The 19,983-nt window shown below is 44.3% G+C and overlaps 1 protein-coding gene across 12 annotated transcripts in view; it reads left to right on the plus strand.

Annotated features, from left to right (window-relative positions):
- Positions 1-18,505, plus strand: part of LOC306789421 (band 4.1-like protein 3) — a 42,768-nt gene extending 24,263 nt beyond the window's left edge. For 4 of the 12 annotated variants that reach the window (XM_079285357.1, XM_079285355.1, XM_079285360.1 and 1 more), the window contains exons 8-25: positions 821-908; positions 3,257-3,409; positions 3,900-3,997; positions 4,405-4,580; positions 4,673-4,875; positions 7,180-7,233; positions 8,102-8,137; positions 8,624-8,689; positions 9,373-9,558; positions 10,119-10,181; positions 10,909-11,607; positions 12,373-12,405; positions 12,650-12,727; positions 14,242-14,325; positions 15,029-15,127; positions 15,500-15,580; positions 15,958-16,073; positions 17,555-18,505. In XM_079285357.1, the coding sequence (XP_079141483.1) occupies positions 821-908; positions 3,257-3,409; positions 3,900-3,997; positions 4,405-4,580; positions 4,673-4,875; positions 7,180-7,233; positions 8,102-8,137; positions 8,624-8,689; positions 9,373-9,558; positions 10,119-10,181; positions 10,909-11,607; positions 12,373-12,405; positions 12,650-12,727; positions 14,242-14,325; positions 15,029-15,127; positions 15,500-15,580; positions 15,958-16,068 (2,308 nt within the window). In that variant the 3' untranslated portion in view covers positions 16,069-16,073; positions 17,555-18,505. Of the gene's footprint in view, positions 1-820; positions 909-3,256; positions 3,410-3,899; positions 3,998-4,404; positions 4,581-4,672; positions 4,876-5,335; positions 5,921-7,179; positions 7,234-8,101; positions 8,138-8,623; positions 8,690-9,372; positions 9,559-10,118; positions 10,182-10,908; positions 11,608-12,372; positions 12,406-12,649; positions 12,728-14,241; positions 14,326-15,028; positions 15,128-15,499; positions 15,581-15,957; positions 16,074-17,554 lie in introns of all 12 variants that reach the window. The other 8 variants (XM_079285358.1, XM_079285365.1, XM_079285362.1 and 5 more) reach the window with 8 other exon arrangements.
- The last annotated feature ends 1,478 nt before the right edge of the window (positions 18,506-19,983 follow it).

The following is a 19,983-nucleotide window of genomic DNA, read 5'->3' on the forward strand; positions in this document are numbered from 1 at the left end:
TCCGAGGCAAGGCAGTTCCTCGGTGCCTTTCCCCCCTGGTTTGCCACAATATATATAAAAAATGTACTAGTTGTACAGCTTTTAAGTTAAAGCCCCAGATTTCACAATTTCTCCTTCACTGTTAAATAATCTTGGTAAAAGAATAGTTCAACACTCTACTACTATGTCACGATTTAGATTGAAAATTGATCGAAATGAGCTTTCCATTTCGACCTTTGAAGCCAAAAGCAGTAGAAGCGAAATTTGCCCTCCCTGTGAGTCACGTAAACAACAAACGCATCATTAACCGTAAAATTTTGTTGGCTGCAGAAGATGTAGAGCCTGCAGCAACCATTGGACAATATCCAAAAATCTGACAAAATCTAGTCTAATTTTATGACATTGATAAATAGGTTTTTAGAATCTGAGTGATTACAGCCTGTAATAATACTCTGTTCTGAAAGGCAGCATGGCATGAGATTCATGTTTTCCTATAAATCGATATCGCTGGCTGTCCTTTGTCTGACAATAATTTGATGCAGTCCTGTGTAGCCTACTGGATGGTGCAAGGCAATGACAGAGCATAGATTTAAGGTCTCTCTAAAGACCCATCTATGCTAAAAATGGATGCACTCATGCTACTCTGTTGCGCTACAGTTAATGGCATCCATAAAAACGACCATTTTCCAAAAGCTTTCATGCAGTAAAACTGAATTATCCCTGTTTTAGATGGTGTCGGTGTCTTATCTCGTTAAGTGTTGCATGTTCACGTTGGTCAGAGAGCATCACATCTCTTTGCTGTGTTTGCCGTTGTTTGACCTGTTCTGTTGTGTTCTATCAGGGCCATGACACCAGCCGAAGCAGAGATACACTTCCTGGAAAATGCCAAGAAGCTGTCCATGTACGGCGTGGACCTCCACCACGCTAAGGTAACAAGTCACTGCAAACTGTTACTCTGCATTCTTAATATCATCTTGGAAAATAATACATTTGTTCACTGAAGTTGTTACTTTCTTTCACAAGTTAGCAAGGGAACTGATTTAAGTGGTTTTTTTAATATAAATATAATGTGTATGCAATGACATTTGTTTATATTATCCTTAAAGGAATAGTTCAACATTTGGGAAATTACACTTGTTCACTTTCTTGCTGAGAGTTATTGTGAAGATTAATGTCTGTACTTTAAATAGGAAGCTACAGTCGAGTAAGTCTGTGAGCTTAGCTTTGCACAAAGACTAGAAAAAGGGGAAAACATCCATCCTGGCTCTGTACAAAGCGAACAAAACCCAACTACCAGCACCTCTAAAGCTCACTAACGTTTTTATTACCCTTGGACACCGCCAGGCTAGCTGTTTCCCCTTGTTTCTAGTCTTTGTGCTAAGCTAACCAGCTGCTGGCAGTAGCGTCATGATTACCGTACAGACATGACATCCTTCTTTCAATCTCACTCTCGGCAAGGAGGTGAATAAGTTTATTTCCAGTAATGTTGGTTGTTTCCAAGATGCATTAAAGGGATAGTTCAGATTATTTTCAGTGGGGATGTTTGAGTTACTTATCTATACTCAAGTGTATAGACAGTGAATGACAGTCAGATAATAACACCCACAGTTTGGAGAAAGTAGGGAAGTGAAGCAATGTTCTGCTGAGGACGGAGGCAGCAGCAAAATGTATCATTGTAACCTAAAAAAAATGTCTATCATTGTGTGCTATATTTATCATATCTTTGATGGGGAACTGAAAGTGAAACTTGGTAATGGGGGTTGTGGCCTTGAAGAGAGCATAAATAAGTTTAGCTTTCATTTCAGTTCCACGTCAGGCTTTCAGACACTTAAACTGATATTGATTTTTTTGAAGGTGGGCCTTTCTTTTATGTGGCTAAAATAAAAGCCACAGCAGTACATGGCTTTGCTCCTCTGTCGGTACTCCTGTCTGTTTCTCCAAACTGGGGGCGTTCTTACTGCCAACTATTTTAAGTAATAAAAGTTCCTCGTGCAACCCCACTTCACATACTTGGTACTTTGTCTTTTAAGAAGTGTGCGAGTGATCTGTTAAAACGTAAATGTTTCTTTCTATGCTAGATGAGACGAACGCATTCCACTCACGCAGTCAAAAGTGACGCTTGCCTCCACAACACCGCTGCTTCAAAAACATGCCGGCTGCCACAGTAACGCCTCCGTTTGACATGCCTCTGTTTCGCTGATTAACTGACATTATGTGGATTTGGGGGGGGGGGGTCTGGAGCCCAGCTTGACTTGAATGATTTCTTTATTTTGCCATTTCTAATCCGCCGGCCAGATGGGATCGAACGCGTCATTAGAACACAGGCAGCCAAGAGACAGCTGGATTACAACTGCAGTCTTGATATGAATCAGTTATCAAAAGCGCTTTGAAAGTCAGAATGGGTGTAGATGTGAGCGATGGAGAGGATATTGCCGTCACAGATTTAGATCAGAATAGAGGAGATGACAGAGATGAGGAAGCGGCCTTGATCAAACCGAGTCGACGTCAATGCTAACTGTTTGATATGCGAGTCAGTTTTGATACACGAGAACAAATATGTACGTATCAGACCAGCATCCCTATTTTGTCTTCTCTCCTCTCTCATTAAATGCAAAGTTGGTAGGGAGTCTCTATGAATGCTTGGCTCCAACTGAGGGAGAGGTAAGAGGCTGCATCTCATGTGCTTACCTGCGCGTGTGTGTGTGTGTGTTTGGTTTCTACTCGTGCATGGTAACATACAAAGTTGTCATTTCAACATCCCACTGAGACCAATTGTTCCTGCTTTGGACCGACGCTTCCCTCTCCGAAAACGACATCATTGGTTTCACCTGCTCGTCTCGTGCTTTGTGCAGTGAAGAGCATCATTTTGTGCTTCATTCACCATTTCCCAAATCTTCACTGTCGCTTAAGCCATTCAGTGCCCCTTTTATTAGTCTTTATATCATGTAACCACAGCCTGCTTAGAGAAGATAAGAGCACCATATGCCTGATTCCACTCTCCACCTGCCTGCTTTACCCTGTTTTTATCACAAACTTGGCTCTGTTCAATTCTACTTTACCCTGCTGTGCACTGGCTCCCGTTGATCCTGTAGAGTTAATGGAAGCTTAAGTTGTGTCGAGCACAAAAGGAAGAACAATGTCGTGGTCCGTGGCTTCTTCTACGAGATTGCCAGGGATCCTTTGTTACCAAAGTGACACATCGTGAAGGAGTTTCATTGAAGTAACTTATATATATTTTTTGCTGGGTTTTTTTCTCTGCCATTTCTTGGTGTTTCAGGACTCTGAGGGAGTGGAGATCATGTTGGGAGTTTGTTCAAGTGGCCTGCTCATCTACAGAGACAGGTTGCGAATCAACCGGTTCGCTTGGCCCAAAATCCTAAAGATCTCCTACAAGAGGAACAACTTTTACATCAAGATCCGGCCCGGCGAGGTGAGAACAAAAACAAGCATTGAAAATAACTTGTTACTTATATCAGATGTCATATGGATGACCAGAGCTGGGGGATAATCTGATCCACCTCTGACTCTGTGTTTGAGCGAACCCGTTGTGCAACACAGGCTAACCACTATTAGCCTCTATTTCAGAGGTGCACCAAACCTTGAAATTGCTGCCCAACATAAACACACTTGACTGATGTTTTATCAAGGAAACACTGTGACGCTGCATATTTTATATAAACTGTATTGGCTTTGCTGTGTGGGCGCTGCAGAGCTGTTTTAATGTAGGATATATGGGATTTGGATATGAAACGGGGAGATTTTGACATCTGTGGCAAAAATAATGAGACACTGGATCACTATTTATATAAGTTACTTTTCTGCAGATGTAAACCACGAGTATCATGTTAGCGTTTAACATAGAAACATGCATTGGTGGAGTATGTCGTGAATCTCACCACGGTGTTTTGTCCCTGTTGCAGTTTGAGCAGTTTGAAAGCACGATTGGTTTCAAGCTTCCAAATCATCGCGCTGCCAAAAGGCTGTGGAAGGTCTGTGTGGAGCACCACACCTTCTTCAGGTAAGAAACAGAGGAGCTTTGACTGTGGTAGCAAGGAGCTGCTGCAGGTAGCTTATTAATGCAAAAACTTGTCAGCAAAATCCCATATTTCCCTAACTGAGATGTCATTATGTTGTCCTGGTATCAGGTCACTGGCAGTAATTAATCATGCAAAAAGATGGTATCACAGTCATGCCACTCCTGTTAACATACGTTGACTGATAATCGTCTCTCAGCGTGTTGGTAACTGTTGCCATTTGGACAACATGTGAAGTTGCTTGAGTCTCTTGGGTTCTTTTAAGTAGCGAGCCAAGCCCGAGGGCCCTCTGGAGACTATTCAAATGAGTAGGAGTTGTAATGTTCTTCAGTGCATCGCGTAATCTTTTATTTCCGTTTTGATTAATGTTAGTGTTTGTAACTCGTGACAGGCTCATATCCCCCGAGGCTCAACCCAAGAAGTTCCTGAGCCTCGGCTCCAAGTTCCGCTACAGCGGCAGAACGCAGGCTCAGACCCGCAGGGCCAGCTCCATGATCATCAGACCTGCTCCGCTCTTCGAGCGCTCCACCAGCAAACGCTACAACATGTCGCTCAGCTTAGATGGAGGTGAGGAGCAGTTGAGGGTTTTGATGAATGGCCGAGTAAAGTGCCACCCAAGTGGAAATGTCCTTGACAGCTTTTGTCTCCCTGTCCTCCAGCACCGACGACGGAGAACCACGAGATTCTGATGGAGAGCGCCGCTGATGGGGCGCCCAAAATCAGCACCAAGGGAGACATCATCACCACGGTAACGACGGAGAAGAAGGCCGAGGAAGAGAAGGCGGAGCAGGAGGACGCTCGGATGGATGCTGCTGAGACGCAGGAACCGACCACCACAACACCGCTCAGACACGACACGAAGGTAAACTGCTCGACCCGGTTCGGTTCAGTCAGAGCTGCGTTCATTTTGGACAAAGGAACTTTCGAGAGGCTTTAGTTGTCTTTTGTATTTGGTTCAAAGGGAGTGATGATGAGTGAATGTATACACATATGCCATCAGCTTGTCAAAGAAACTGATGTTTCTTAGAAGCTGCTGTGTTTTTATATTTTAATTTCCCTTTTTTGAGATTTTAGTTTTGTTAATAGACTTTTTTAAGGCTGATGAAAATGTCCCAGTTGCTTTCAGCTTAACCCACTGCAGCAGACAAGGCCTAAGTGCTTCTTCTCATCTTGTGTGCGCTTTACTAATTAGCTTTTCTTTTCTTGTCCTTCCTTTGACCCCACACTATACTCGTGTGTGTGTCTGCTCATGCGTATTCGCCCCCTTCCCCTTCGCACATCTCCATTGACGCACTCTCTTCGTTGACATTTCCCTCCATCAGTGCTCCTCCCATGTGTACACAACCGACCCCCTCCGCTCTGAGCTCTCTCTCCCCTCATCTCCTGTTTCGTCACCTAAAGTGCGGCGGAGGCGCAGGGAGAACGCGCGTAAGCGGGCCTCGTCGGTCAGTCCGGCCAAGAGCTCCGCTGGGTGCCGCCGCCGGCAAGCCCACGCCGACCGCAAGGCCGCCCTGCTGGACGAGCAGGTGCTGCTGCTCTCGGCCCGCAAGCAGAGGCTGGAGCAGGGCAAGAGCCGCGGCGGCACGCTCTTCTCCTTCTCCCTGCACCTGCCCGACCTGTCCTCCTTGCTGGACGAGGACGGCTACATCTCCTTTCCCGACATGACAGAGATGCGCTTCCTCCCTATGTGCGCGCAGGACTTCCTGTCTATTAAGTCACCGTCACTCATCCCCTGCTTCCTCTTCATCTTCTTCTTCCTGCTCGCCACCTCCTTCTCCGTCCCTTACGCCCTCACCCTCTCTTTCCCCCTGGCGATGTGCCTCTGCTACCTGGAGCCCAAGGCAGCCTCCCTGACCGCTTCCATAGCCCAGGGCTACCATGACCATGACAGTTCAGAGGAAGAGGAGGTGTGTGTGCGAACGTCTGTGTGTTCCAGTACCCGCCTCTGGCTTAGATTGGTAGTTCGTTATCAACAGTTAACCCCCTATTGTCCTGTCCTGTATCTCGCTCTGCTGTTTCACCAGTTCAGAGCCGACCTGGAGACTGTGTCTGTCCCAGTGTCTGTCAGTTCTCCTACTTTCAGAACCTCATCTCTGCCCCGTCACACTCTCATCCTGTAGACTACATCCTCATCAGCATCACACAGAGATGAACCTGCAAGTCCCTCCATTTTCATATTTGATTGGCTTGCATTTAATTTCACCTGAACCAGCGGGTTAGACACAAATATTGGGGACTTTTTACTTGCGTCAGCCTGAATTTTTGTCTTCTTCTTGAGACATTAACATCACTAACAAATCACCATTATATAATTCATGCAGTGTGACAGTTAATTGTGGAAATATTTCAATATTTGACTGTGCCTGTTGATTATTGATAATGATGATTTGAAGAACTCTCCTATCTTCATTTCGTCACTAATTCAAATATCACGAAATATCATATTCTAAAGCATAGCTTTGTGCCTAACCCATCTCAGTGTTATCATCCACATTCATGGTATCAGTGTAGAAAGTGACCGCTACAAAATCAACAACTGCTGCACGGAAACAAGATGCACTCAGTCTCTCTGCATTGCTATCTGAGTCAAGCAAAGCAGCACAAATTTGAATACATTATTTAAATTTGAACGGCTGAAAGGGGCTAAAAGCAGCTGACTGGAGAGTGCGAAGCTGTAAACCCCGCTGTGTTGCAGAGAGACTGTGACAGTTAAATGCATCCAGATCACCCCTATTGCCAACATGCATGGAGAGGAGGGAGGAGGGCCTGAAAGTCAGGTTACTGTTCGTTACATACATTTTTTTTACTATCCAGCACATGTGTGTGTATATATATATATATATCAGGCATGTCCCAAATCCAGAGCATATTTGATGTTACACCAAAATGTCAAAGTGACTGACCGAAGGTTTCAACTTCCTCTGAGTCTGTTTTGCTTTCTTACTTTTTCATTTGCTTTTTTACTTCTGTTCTTTTCCCAACCCTATCTGCAGTGTTGTGTGATAATGTGTAGCTTACAGAAACAACCAGTGCATTTCCATTTGTTCCATTTGTGGTTTTGAAGAATCTCTGACGATGAATGCATTTTCAAGGGGTTTTAAAAGTTGGGTTCTTGTTGTTTTCCTGCTTGCCACTCGGAACGGTTTTGGTCTGTTTGCGAAAGCAGACTGACAGCGAACAAACTGACTTTGCCTTTGATGGAGAGATGACCGCCACAGAGGTTTGTACAGCGAGGAAAGACGTCATATTGAAGGCATGAAAAAGGGACATAAAGTAATGCTGAATCATAGATGTAATGCCCATTGAAAGAATTTGTAGAATTTGTGTACAAGGTCCGCATGTAACGCATGCATTCCATCTTGTTATGCCCATTTAGTTCTTCTTTTCCTTCTTTTAAAATGTATTGTCGACACACTTTCTCTGTATATCATTGTGTCTTTTCCACTGACTACCTTACGATAGAGAGCAAACGCCATGACGGCCCTTTCCCTTTGGCTCTCTATAGCTGAACCTCGCCCCCTTACTGAACATTGCTACACACTTCAAGCTTCAATTTTCTTGTGAGAATCTCATTAAAGGGGTCTTAGGAATATGCAGTTAATAATGGTGACGTCATCCTAAAAGACGAAGCCTGAAGCTGCATGTCCCAGGAAAACAATCGGCAACAACTCGACTGTAGGTAGTACCGGTAAGCTAATTAGCTGCACATGCTAGCGGTTGCAGCATATGCTTCAGCAAAGACACGCGTTTAATCCATTCCTTACACTTCTGTGCACACCACTTCCACCTGTAGAGAACATTGAAGCTTGACAGGCCCGCCATGCCAAGTTATGGTTGCTGAGGCTGTGATTGGACAAATGCTGTTTGGGGGAGGGGTTTAGCGAAAGCTCAATTTCTGTCACAATATTCTTAACTTTTTTTAATTCAACCACCATCTTTACCCTCTGGTATCTCTCCGCTTGCCGCTCCGTTTAGCTCACTTTCTCTTTCCCTTCACCTGATTCACCCCGGTGCGTTTCTGCTTCTCTTAATGAGCCCTTTCCTCCTCGTCTCACACTCTCTGTCCTCCCCTCTTTACTTGCCGTCAGTCGGACGCAGACGACGACTCTGAGATGCGGACTCAGGTACACTGGGCTCGCTTCATGGCATCACATCATCGCTCAGTGCATCACACCACCAGCACCGCCGGCAGATGCACTGAGCCGCTTTGTCTCTTTGTGCCGTCTCGCCACCTTGGCTTGCCTGCTTCCGTTTTACATGCTCACTGTCAGACCACACACACCAGACTGACCATTCACTTCACAGACTGCTGCTGCAAAGCTGTCGCTGCTTCTAAACACATCATTCCAGCTCATTTTCAAGTGCTTTTGTTTGTAAATGGTGGAGTCCTGTTTGTTTTCCTGTTGCTGCAACCAAGAGTCAGATTTCACAGTTTTGAAGGTTTTTTTTCCTTTCAAATCCATGGCTTTTACAGTGAGTTGACTTATGCCATCAGGTTATCATTTACAGCCATATAGCAGAAGACAAAGCTCCCAATATCTCCGAACAAGAGTCTAAATTGAACGTGGCACCTTTAACTACAATACATCTCCCCTCTTTTGTCTCTACAGTGTAGTTTCATAAGACGAGTAAAAGGGGAAAACGTTTTTATCAGGCACAGTAATCTGATGCTAGAGGTTGGTAAGAAAACAATGCATTGGATGATTGAAATATGCATGCAGGTGCTTTTTGTATGACGAATCCTAACTGATAACAAATACGTCTGGCGTGCCAGTAACTCTGCCAGTGTTACATTGTGTTTTCTGGAGTTCCTGTGTGAATTACAGCTAGTACATTTGTATCTAACCGAATTCTTGCTGTGAGCGTCCAACTACATTTTTGTGAGAGATAAAGAAACTTATTAGTCAGTTTTTGTGGCGGTCTTAACTTCTAATGAGATTTGGGAGTGTTGTGCTTAACTAAACCTGTAAAACTAAATCTGTGAATCTATGCATGAATATTTATTTGCATTGAATTAAGTCCTAAATGCTCCTTTTTAGCATTTAAGAACAAGCTGCTACTCTTAGTTACAGCTGCCGTGTGAGTGGACATGTTGCCATTGTGTTGCTGTTTGTGCGAGCTGTTGCACAGGTAGCCTGCAGTGAACACAATGAAGCTTACAATGCAGTTTATTTAAGTCTGCGTTGGTTGATTCCAGACTTTTTTCAGAACTGCATTTAAGGCGTTTTATGTTTTTTGTTTTTTTGGTAATTCATTGGATTTGCAAGCTACCGTTGCGTTCATAAAGCATGGCCGTCGTTCCCTCCGCGCTGCTCCTGGCCTCACCTCCTTGTATCACATGGTTGACCGGCTACTGTAGGACACCTCGCCTCCGGAAGAGATGGTCAAACACCAGACCAACATCAGCGAGCTGAAGCGCTCCTTCCTGGAGACGGGCGAGAGCTCGCCGGGCCTGACTGAATGGGAGAAGAGGCTCTCGTCGTCCCCTGCGCGCTCACCCAGAGCGGACGAAGCGCCAATGATAGAGCCGCTGGAGCTGCAGGATGTAAGCTGCAGTCCTCAGCAGACTGAATGATGAGTGTGTGCAGCATGACATCACCGGGGAGATAAACAAAGACGTCAATCTGAAGAGTGTTTGCGTAATACGTCATAGTGCAGTCATTTCAACAATCATAAACGGTCTGTTGCAGTACATTTATTTAACAACTAGCTCTAGTGCATATTCCTTATATTATATTCTTTGCCACTATCAGCTTATGTCTGTGCTATATCTGAACAGCAGCTGATAATAAACATATTAGTTTGTCTTTGTAATGGATGCTGCATTAATCCCTAATACGATTGTTGTGCTCGGTGACATTACTTGCTGGAGTTCGGAGCAGTTTTATCCTTTTTCTTGTGCTGCGTTGATAATCTGATGGACTCACGCAGGACAAACGAGCCGCTCTAATTACAGTCTCTGAGGACTAATCGCTGACGAACAATATGACTGACTGAAATGAAGAGAAGCAGATTCACTGGAACAGCTTTGGGATCTGGATCATGTCCTTTCTTCTTTGTCTCAAGCTGTGACATTTTTATTTATTTGTTTGTTTCCTTCTTTAGGCTAAAGACGAGCAGCCGGCAGGAGAAGAGACAAAAGAGGCGGTAGAACCTAAAGCCACTGAGGTAAGTTGCTTCCTCTGTTTCTCTCCTGTGTGTTGTGAGTGTGGTGTTGTGTTGTGTCCTTTGTTTCCATGTAGCTCCAGACGAATCTGGACACCGGCACAGTTGTACTCGTACTACTTCACATGTGTGTGTGTTATGTTACAACACATATACCGGTGTGTGTGTGTGTGTGTATATATATATATATATATATATATATATATATATATATATATATATATATATATATATATATATATATATATATATATATATATATATATATATATATATATATATATGTTCACTTTATTTCCCTTATCTGCCCTTTTTCTATCACTCTGAAATTTTAACTGAAGCTTGAAAGGCACTCACATAACTTTTGTGAATATGATTCAAGCCTTTTAAAAATTGATATCCAATAAGAATCAAAGTTAACTTTATTATCCAAAAGAGGAAATTCATTTGGTCAGAGGGGTGACAACAATACAAAAAGTAATATTACAGAAAACGGATAAGATAAAACAATAAAATAAAGATAATACTACCATATATGTGCAGAGAAACTAGGGTAAAAACTAGATCTAAACAGTGCATCTTTGTCCAAGTCTTTATGGAGCTCGGTCTTTGTGTGTGTCCTCTCTATATCAATAGTCTCCTGAGCTTATTGTCGTCGTCTTGGCTTTGTGATGCCCTTTGTCTATTAACCTGAACGATCCATTTCCAATAAGCCAAGTGTCTCCTCCAGGCGGCAGGATATCTGGTGAAATATGTGGTGGATAGTATCGCAACAGATTTGGCCTCCTCCTCTGGGCCACACGGGATTAGTCTGTCAACCACTATGGACGACGACGTCTTCATGGACGGGACCCTCAGGGAGGTGGACGAGGGGTCGGAGAGGGCCGAGATGAAGGTCAGCCCCGGAGCCGTCAGACAGGAAGTGGTCCAGGCCATCAGTGACAAGAAAGGGACGCTCATTATCTTGAAGGAGGCTGACGATAAAGCAGACGCGGCGGGCAAAGAGACGAGTGCTGCAGGTGACGAAGAGGAGCCTGTTGTCCCTGGAGAGGCTGAGGAGAACGAAACGCTGTCTGCCTCTAAAGAGAGAGAATCTATCAAAGAAGACACTTCTGATGTTCTAGAAGCCAAAACCACTGTGATGACGATGCAGAGTCCGAAGATGGAGATAAAAACGGATGACATGACTCAGACTAAAGGTACTGACTCGCCTAAAAAGGCCATGGCATCCTGGATATCTGAGGCGGTGAAGACCGAGGCTTCCGAGGTCATCGGTGCGTCGACAAAGGAAGTAAAACAGACAAAAACGTCTGACGCCCCGCAGCAGAAAGAAGAGTTCTTCACCTTAGAAGAGATCCAAACAGAGCCGTCAAAGTCCAGCGTGTCTCAGATTACAGTTTCTGAATCCTCAGCTACGTCCTTAGCAGTGGTACTGTATGAAAACTAAAAGCAACAGCTCTGTTTTGGCTTCAATCCCTCCATATCTCCACCACCACCCTCAGCCTACCCCATCGCCTTTTCTTCAGCCGCAGCCAAACCAGTCTAACAACCGTGTAACCAAGCGCTCTGCATGGCTAATTGTCCCTTAACACCCAGCGTTTACTCGCACATTTCCCAAACCGCCGGTTTCTGTTGCAATCAAGCCCCGCTGCTTCTCTTTTGACACAGCGGTTTGTTTTTTTTAAATTTGTTGACAGCTGAAACGGCTGGCCTTGCCTTAGCAGCTGGCTCCCACGGCTGATAAGGAAAGAAATGTCTGGCTGCCGTTTGTTTTCTACCGTTTCGCTCCGCTGCACCTTTCAGCTCTGTTATCAGTTCCCTGAAAGCAGTGACTTAATAACCCTGGCTCAGTGCCACAGCTGCAGCTTTTCCCCACTTCATCCTCCCAAAATCCCCTTCTGCCTCCGGAACGCGTCAGGAAAACAAATTGTATGGGTCTACCTTCACTGTTCTTAAGTAACCGAAAAGCAGATTAGTTGAAGTTTGCTGCTGGTGGATCCAGCGGTCTGATTTTCATTTGAGGTTTTGGGATTTGCTACACAATGGTATTCCATACAATATTTACTTTTCTGTTTCCTTTTTGATTTGTCCACCCTCTCTCCCTTCACGCTTTGTCTGGTGTACACTGTGACTTTTTGACTTTCCTCTCTTTTCCCTCCTGTTCTTGTGTCCGTCCGTCCTTCTGTCCCATCAGTCTACGCTGGGATGGGTTTCCTCCTCTGAAAAGGTGACCCCCCCCCCCCCCCCCCCTGCTCTCTGGTTCTCACAGATTTACAAAAGCAATGGTTTTGGTGTGACTGAAACCTTTAAAATGTCTTTTTTAAATATCCGTGCCTATTGTACGGTATGTGATGCCACAGTGAACGTATAACCGACACAACAATGTTCCTCTGTCAGGTGTGATGTGAAGCCTCCTCGTACTGAGGGGATTTCATCGGAAACGTTCTCTAAGGCACATTCTTCCTTCACAGGGATCCGCTGAACCGGAGGAGAAGATGGTGGTTGCCACGGAGACAGCGGCAGCACCGGCCGAGTCGACGGGGCCAACGGTGAATATCCCGTCCACAGAGGCCGAGCCGGCGCACGCCACAGCGGAGCTCACAGTCGCGTTAATGTCGGCAGAGGCGGCGCGAGATAGTGTAGACGTGTCGCGTGAAGATATTAGTGGCGTCGGTTCAGCAGATCCAGCAGCTGTATCCACTGCACCGTATTCAGAGCCACCCCAACCGTGTGCATCTGTGGAGCTCGCAGCAGAAGTACAGCCGGCAGCAACGCGTTTAGAGTTAGACGAGAGCCCGTCTGCAGCGCTGACCTCGGCAGCAGAAGAGATAAATGAGGGAGTAATAGATGAGGAGGGAGAGGTTGCTGGTGTCGAGGGGGAGGCGTTTATGTCAAAACGTGAAAATGATAGTTTCCAATTCACTGTTGCTCCTGCATACATCAGATATTGTGAAAAGGACGAGGAACACGATGAAGAGGAATCGGCAGAGAGTTGTTTGGAGGCTTTGGAGGAGGAATTGTTAGATTTAAAGAACACAGGGGAGAGAAAGCACACCGAGGTAGATGGTAAGAGAGTCCAGTTCTCCAATCACGTGCAGTATTTCCAGAAACAAGCGTTTCCCTCCGAGTTAGAAAATGGGATTGAGGCGGTGGACAAATGTTCACCAGCAGAGGACGAGAGTCAACAGAGCTTTCCAGACATCTTGAGGCCTTTGCCCTTTGAGAAAGAGAAATACCACCACGCACAGATGGACAGCTCAGACGACGAAGTGGAGACAGCCGAGGAAGAAGAGGCAGATGGAAAGAAGGAAGAGCCGGAGGAGGAGCCCGAGGAGGAAGAGCTGAATTTGAAACTGGCACGCGACTGTGTCGACGAAAAGGTTTCAGAAGATATGGTATCGGAGGAAGTGAAGAAAGAAGAAATAGTCCGAGCTGAAGAAAAAGAGGAACGAGACCAGAAGTCCCGCCCACGCGAAGTGACTCTGACTGAACCTCTTACCTCTGACGGCTGTCTCAGCCATCCACCTCCAGCCGCGTCTCAGTCGGAGGTAACCCTGCATCAGCTCCGGTGGCCTCGGCCTCGGCCCTGCACCCTCACCTCCACCCTCCCCTCCTGCCAACACAATCTGCCACTAATAATCAAGGGCCAAACCTCGAGCGAAAGCATGGACATGCGTCTAACTTCACAGTTTGTTGCGCAGCAGATCAGGGGACCTTTTCTTTTAATATGATGTGGCGCACACACTTGATTGAAACCTTGTGATTTGCATTCTCCAGCATCTCCGTCTTCACCGGATCAGGGACTCCAATGCATGACTGCATGCTCGTTTAGAGATTCAAGCTCTTCAATGGCGGCCTGTGGCTTAGTTTATTTGCATGCGGCATTTATTTGTTGATTTGGTTTTGTGCACAACGGGGTGGAGCTATTCTAAGAACAAAGTTAACTGTGAACACTCACAGAGATCTGTTTCGACATGCCAGTGAATTGAATTGGAGCGCAGATGGTTTTGCCGCTGCTGTTCTCCCTCTGCATGCATTTATTTGTGCCCATCTTGTCCATCAGGGCCTTGACGTCGTCGAGGTGGGAACCAAAGAGGTGCCTGTCGTCCACACGGAGACAAAAACTACCACCTATGAGTCTGCAGAGGTAGAAACGATGACGTTACCTCCATTTTACATCCTGCACCATTTTGAAAAACATGACCGATTGTTGGGATTAAAGAGTAGTTGGCTTTAAAAAAAGAAATCTGCCCTAAAAAGCAAAGCTGTGATCAGCAATAGTTTCTTTGATACGCACACAGCAGATTCAGAGCTTTGTTATCCTTCATTTAGAGTTGTGTTTGTGTCCACCTCATGAATGGAAGCTATAGAATGAAATATGAACTCTGTTTGGCTCTCTGCTACCTCCTGGAGGAATTATCAGGCTAAATGCTCCCCTGTGTTCAACAGTCAGTTTCTTCTGCGGCTAAAAGTGTAATGTGGGATTTTAGAGCTTTTTTTTCTTTCTGTAAACTGCTGCAGCCGCAGCGAGAGTGAAAGATCGATTATAACTACTTGATAACACTATACGTGTTGTATTACAGCACACGTTGGTGTCTGGCGGGTGAACACGGTGCAGCTTTTCACTATTATTCAAAGAGAACTGAATTATTGGACTAGAAATACCGCGCTATCTATTTCCTCTGTCCACAAGTGGCCAAAAAAAGTCAGTTAACGCAGCTTTACCACAAATTACTGTTGAATAATATTTGCTAGGAATCCATTACACGTGGTGTAGCGGGTAGTTTGACTTTATGTAACTTGTAAATATAACTTGTAGTTTCCTAATGGAGTGTTTTGCTCGTCAACAGGTTGACACTAACGGCGACGTAGACCCCGGGGTGTTGCTGAGTGCTCAGACAATCACCTCGGAAACCTCCAGCACCACGACAACCACACACATCACAAAGGTCAGGGGTCATCTGTTGTCCCTTTTCCGTCTCGTAACGCTTGAAGCTTCAAGTGCAACGGCAGCCGATGCAGCTCGGCTTCAGCCTTTCTTTACTGCAGAACTCAGAACGGTGTGCGTGTCTCAGAGCACCATAGGTCTGTGTTCCTCCATGCCGGAGTCATCACAAGCTCTTAAGTTCATGAAAAGTTTAGAATTTTATTTTTACGTTTACACTCGCACAACCTTCTTGTCGCCATTCAAGGATTTAGACAGATAGAATAAGTATATAGCATGGTAAAAACCTAACGTTTTAAGCGTCAGGATGTTTGTTGCCGTATGCTTTTGTGTGCGCTTTGACTTCTAAGTCGTCTCCCTGCTCTCCGTTGGTCAGACGGTGAAAGGAGGAATATCAGAGACAAGGATTGAGAAAAGGATCGTCATCACGGGAGACACGGACATCGACCACGATCAGGTCTCTCAGAGTTTCCATTCCGCTTCTCATTCATTCTCCTCTGTCCACCTTATTTTTCTTTGCTTGTTAAGTCGATAAATGGATTTGAGCGATGAACGTAAAGTAAAATGCTCGTGTGACCCCTCGGGACCTTATCTTGTACTTTGCGAGCATAGTACAGCCAGATATAGACGGGCTTAGCATGTGATATTTTGCACAAGACATTAACTCGTGATGTGACTTTAACAAACACTGGAAGTATGACAAATGTGACTAAAAGTGGCTTCCCTTTGTTTGCTCATATTGACTCACAATGAAACATCCCTGCTCCCTCCCTGCCTTCCCCATTTTCTGTCTCCCCCTGGTGATCCCTTCTGGCACTGCACTCCCGTATATAGGCTCTGGCTCAGGCCATAAAGGAGGCTAAAGAACAGCATCCTGACATGTCAGTGACCAAAGTAGTGGTTCATAAAGAGACAGAGATCACGCCAGAGGAGGGGGAGGACTGACCCAGGTAAGACAACAAGGTCCCAGTCCTGGTCCCGGCCCTGTCCGTTTTTAGTCTGGTCTAGTTTTTGATGTGGTCGGACTGGGGTTTTTCTTTTTTCAAGCTGGTCTCCATTCTTGGGCATGCTGCTTTTCCCATCAGCACTTCTTCTCACTGGTACAGACAGCCCTGCTTCTGTAGCACTTGCAGCTAATGCATCATGCTGTTGTCATTCCAGCTCCACTCCCCCTGCAGGGAAAAGGTTGGCTGATGCGTGTGTGTGCGCACACACACACACACACACACACACACACACACTGGATATTATAATCTCAACTCGTAATGACGAGGCTTAAAAAGCCTTTTTACAGCAACGCTGCTGGCTCATGCGAGCTCTTGTAATTTGACTCCAACACTCCCCCCTGCTGGAAAGAAACACAATTCCATTTGTATTAGAGGGCGTGTGTACTAAACATGTAACACAGACCCGTCCCTCTTCTTTATAAAGACATGTGGGTTGTCATCTGAAAGAAAATACACACAAAACTTTGAAAATGTGGAAAACCGGAGACGATTTTAGCTCTTTTTGATTTGAAAAACAAGTACGGTTGAAAGAGTTGTGACCTGCATGTCATGCAGTACTCTGTAAAAACATTGAGTATACATCGTTATGTCTACATTGTGCAGCCTCACAAAGGGCAGCAGCAGCAGTGATGAGCGACTAAATACCGGCCCAACCGGCTTCTGCTTCTCAGAGCGCTCAGTCTGTCTGCAAAGAACCCGCGTTGACTGAAATCTGATCTCCGGTGAAGACAGATCTGCTTTAGTCTATTTTCAACCAGAAAAAATCATAAACTTTAACTGGGCAGCTTTGTAAATGACCACTGGTACAAATATTATGAGTAAAAATCTGTTGTGTTTGCAGAAAATAAAACGTGAATTGATGCTAATTTGCATTAAAACACATAGTTTCTCGGAAACTTGTGTTTGAAACAATTTGTGACATCCTGCTCCTTTTAGTTGCATTCTTCTTCTGTGTGTGTGTGTGTGGGTGGGTGTGTGTGTGTGTGTGTGTGTATGTGTGTGTAAGTGTGTCTGCAGCCTTCACAAATGCAGCCGTTTGTGTTTCAACATGTCCGCTGGCAGTATTGTGGGGCTTACTTCAGGTGTGGAGCTGTGTGAGGGAACCTCTCATTCCATTGCACCCAGAGCACGTCATCGTTACAACCTCACCACCTTCTCTCTCTCAAACATTTTTTTAAATCTGGAAACTGGAATTGTCCCGTTTTATTCGAATTCACCTTTTTGGGCTCCGCAGCTCGTTATTTCGCCAGCTTTTAACTGAAGCGATCCCAAGGCGCAGGGTTTGGGATGACGAGCGTGCATGTGTGTACTCGCGTGACTCACCAGATGGGAATGCTTGCACTTGCAGGGTGCACTGTGGGCGTGTGTGTGTGTGTGATTGAATAAGCAGGACGTACTAACCCCTGTTTCCTCTGTTCTTCCAGGAGTAAAAACACCCGAGGGCTATTTTCTGTTTCGACCTCCCACAATCCAACATCCAGAACTCCACATATTACTCCGGGACTCTCAGAAGACTAGAAAGGCTCCTACTCTCCTAATCCTGCAGCCCCGCCAGCTAGTCGCAAGCCCCTCACCTTGCAAATTAAATAAATGCATCTCGCATGAGAAGGACGCAATGTTGCATTATCATAGAAAATGGCAAGATTATACCGAAACGCGTACGATTTTTAAAAGTGGTTCTCAATTCAACCTGCACGCCGAATCTCTTGTGTGTGTGCAGCAAGCAAACGGTTTGCTTACACTGCCTTATGACTCTGATGCATTTTTATGATTCTTGAGAATAATTACTGTAGCAACGTTTTATTTATGAAATAAAGCCATCACTCCAGAAACTTAAAATCGCTGTAGGCTGTATGTGTTAGGGAGCATACGCTATTTAACCTTACTGTAGAAGTGCCAACCTCATTTGCCAGCAAGCATTGCCTCACTTACTCCAAACAAGTCGATGATTTTTTCCGTCTGGTGTTGCCACTACAGCAGAATTCACTACAGCCCAGTTCTGTACATATCAACGCTTTCCAAGGAGAATAGCAAATGTATCTTTCACGGTTGATTTTATTCACGTCTACTTGAATTGCATTATTCTTCTTTTTTCCCCTTTTTTTATGATCATTTCAGTATTTTTATCGTTTTTTCCTCGTCGATTTTGATTCCACCAACACGCTCTGTTCTGCGAGGCAAAGGGCTCAGACTGCCGAGCTCTGCTCAAATTAGATGCAAAGCCAAGAGAGATGTGTCCACCTTATCCCCCCCCCCCCCCATGAACATGTCAACTATATGCCTCCCTCATGTGTTCAACTCTATCTGAATAACCGAGTCTTGTTCGTGTACAGCCATGTTTTCCTCAAAAAGGTGAAATAAAAGTGGCAAATGCATTTGTTTTAATCTGCTGGTTTTTTTCCTCAAATAACATGTTGACCACAGCACTGACACGTGCCGCCATTGGACCCATTGATTGAGGATTGATGTCTCGACGCCGAGATATTGAGTCAGTGTTAAACACTGAGTGATGATTCAGTTGCTGGTTGAGACCATTAGATGAGGCACTAGTTATTTGATGGGTTCATATCACAATAACCGACAGATGATTCCTCAAGCTACAGTATGTGACACTGAACCCTGAAATATATTCAATTGTAATCTTTAGATTTTCTCTAAATATGGATTTTTGTTATTTTCATATGTTCAATCTTTACTTCTAAAAACTCATAAAAAATAAACTAGAATATATGGAACAACCTGAGCTGAAGGAGCCAAAACAGATTTCATATCCTCAGGCACTAAAATATCCTGATGGGCAACATGTGTTTTTTTTTTATGTTCAAGCTTAAACAATAATAAATATATATATATATAAATATTTATATATATTTATATATATATATATATATATATATTTTTTATATATATATATAGATCTATATATATTTATATATATATAGATCTATATATATATATATATCTCGATCTATTATTCATTAAACCAAAGGCTCGAAACACTTAAAGATCGCCCTCGGGGTAATTAAGACAGATTTTTTTTTTTTTTACAGCCAAAGGTAATTATGATGAACCCACGCAGGCTTTCAAAGCTCCGCCCGCTGTGAACGTGCGTGTGTGCCAAAGAGAAACAAAAGAGGTGAGCTCTCACTCTGTTTCTGTTGCTGGGTGCGATGGGATCAACGCAAGGAGGGAGGACAAGTTGATCTTTACAAATCCTGATTCAACAAACTATCTCGTGCTGACAAATGAGAGGAGATCAAATGTCTGCCTCAGCTATGGTGTTCATTTTCTAGTCTTTAAATATTAAGAGATAAAGCACATTTGTTTTCTTTAACAAGTGTCGAGGGAACACAACATAGTCTGCCAAACATTGTCGTTTGGGGTTATTTCCCTGTGTGTACTTCTGTCTATGCTCTTCTTACTGGCGTGCAGCCAGTGATGAAAATACGGGATCAGGATAACTGAAAGGTGTTTGTGTTGCCAGACCATTGTCAATCAAAATGTGATCAAAGTATACCCACATAGTCCGGATGAAACCGGTTATCTGAGACATGATGGTTTTTAATCAGAATCAAGATCAGCTTTATTTGCCAAGTATGTGTACACACATGCAAACATTTTTTTAAATGTACATACACAAAAGAGATAGAAATAGACATACAGCTCAAACTAAACAGACAACAAAGCTGTACAATATAGGTAAACACACATTTAACTATAATGTACAACAACACACGATGTCTATAAGTCACTTTCTGTAAAAAAAAAATACATCATAGTGCAAGGCTGCAGAGTGCAATGGAACTAATAAGTTTAATGTAAGATGTACTTTGTATACACAAAGTAGTAGTTA

This window comes from Melanostigma gelatinosum (assembly GCF_949748355.1).
Source record: "Melanostigma gelatinosum genome assembly, chromosome: 15".
Classification (NCBI taxonomy): domain Eukaryota; kingdom Metazoa; phylum Chordata; class Actinopteri; order Perciformes; family Zoarcidae; genus Melanostigma; species Melanostigma gelatinosum.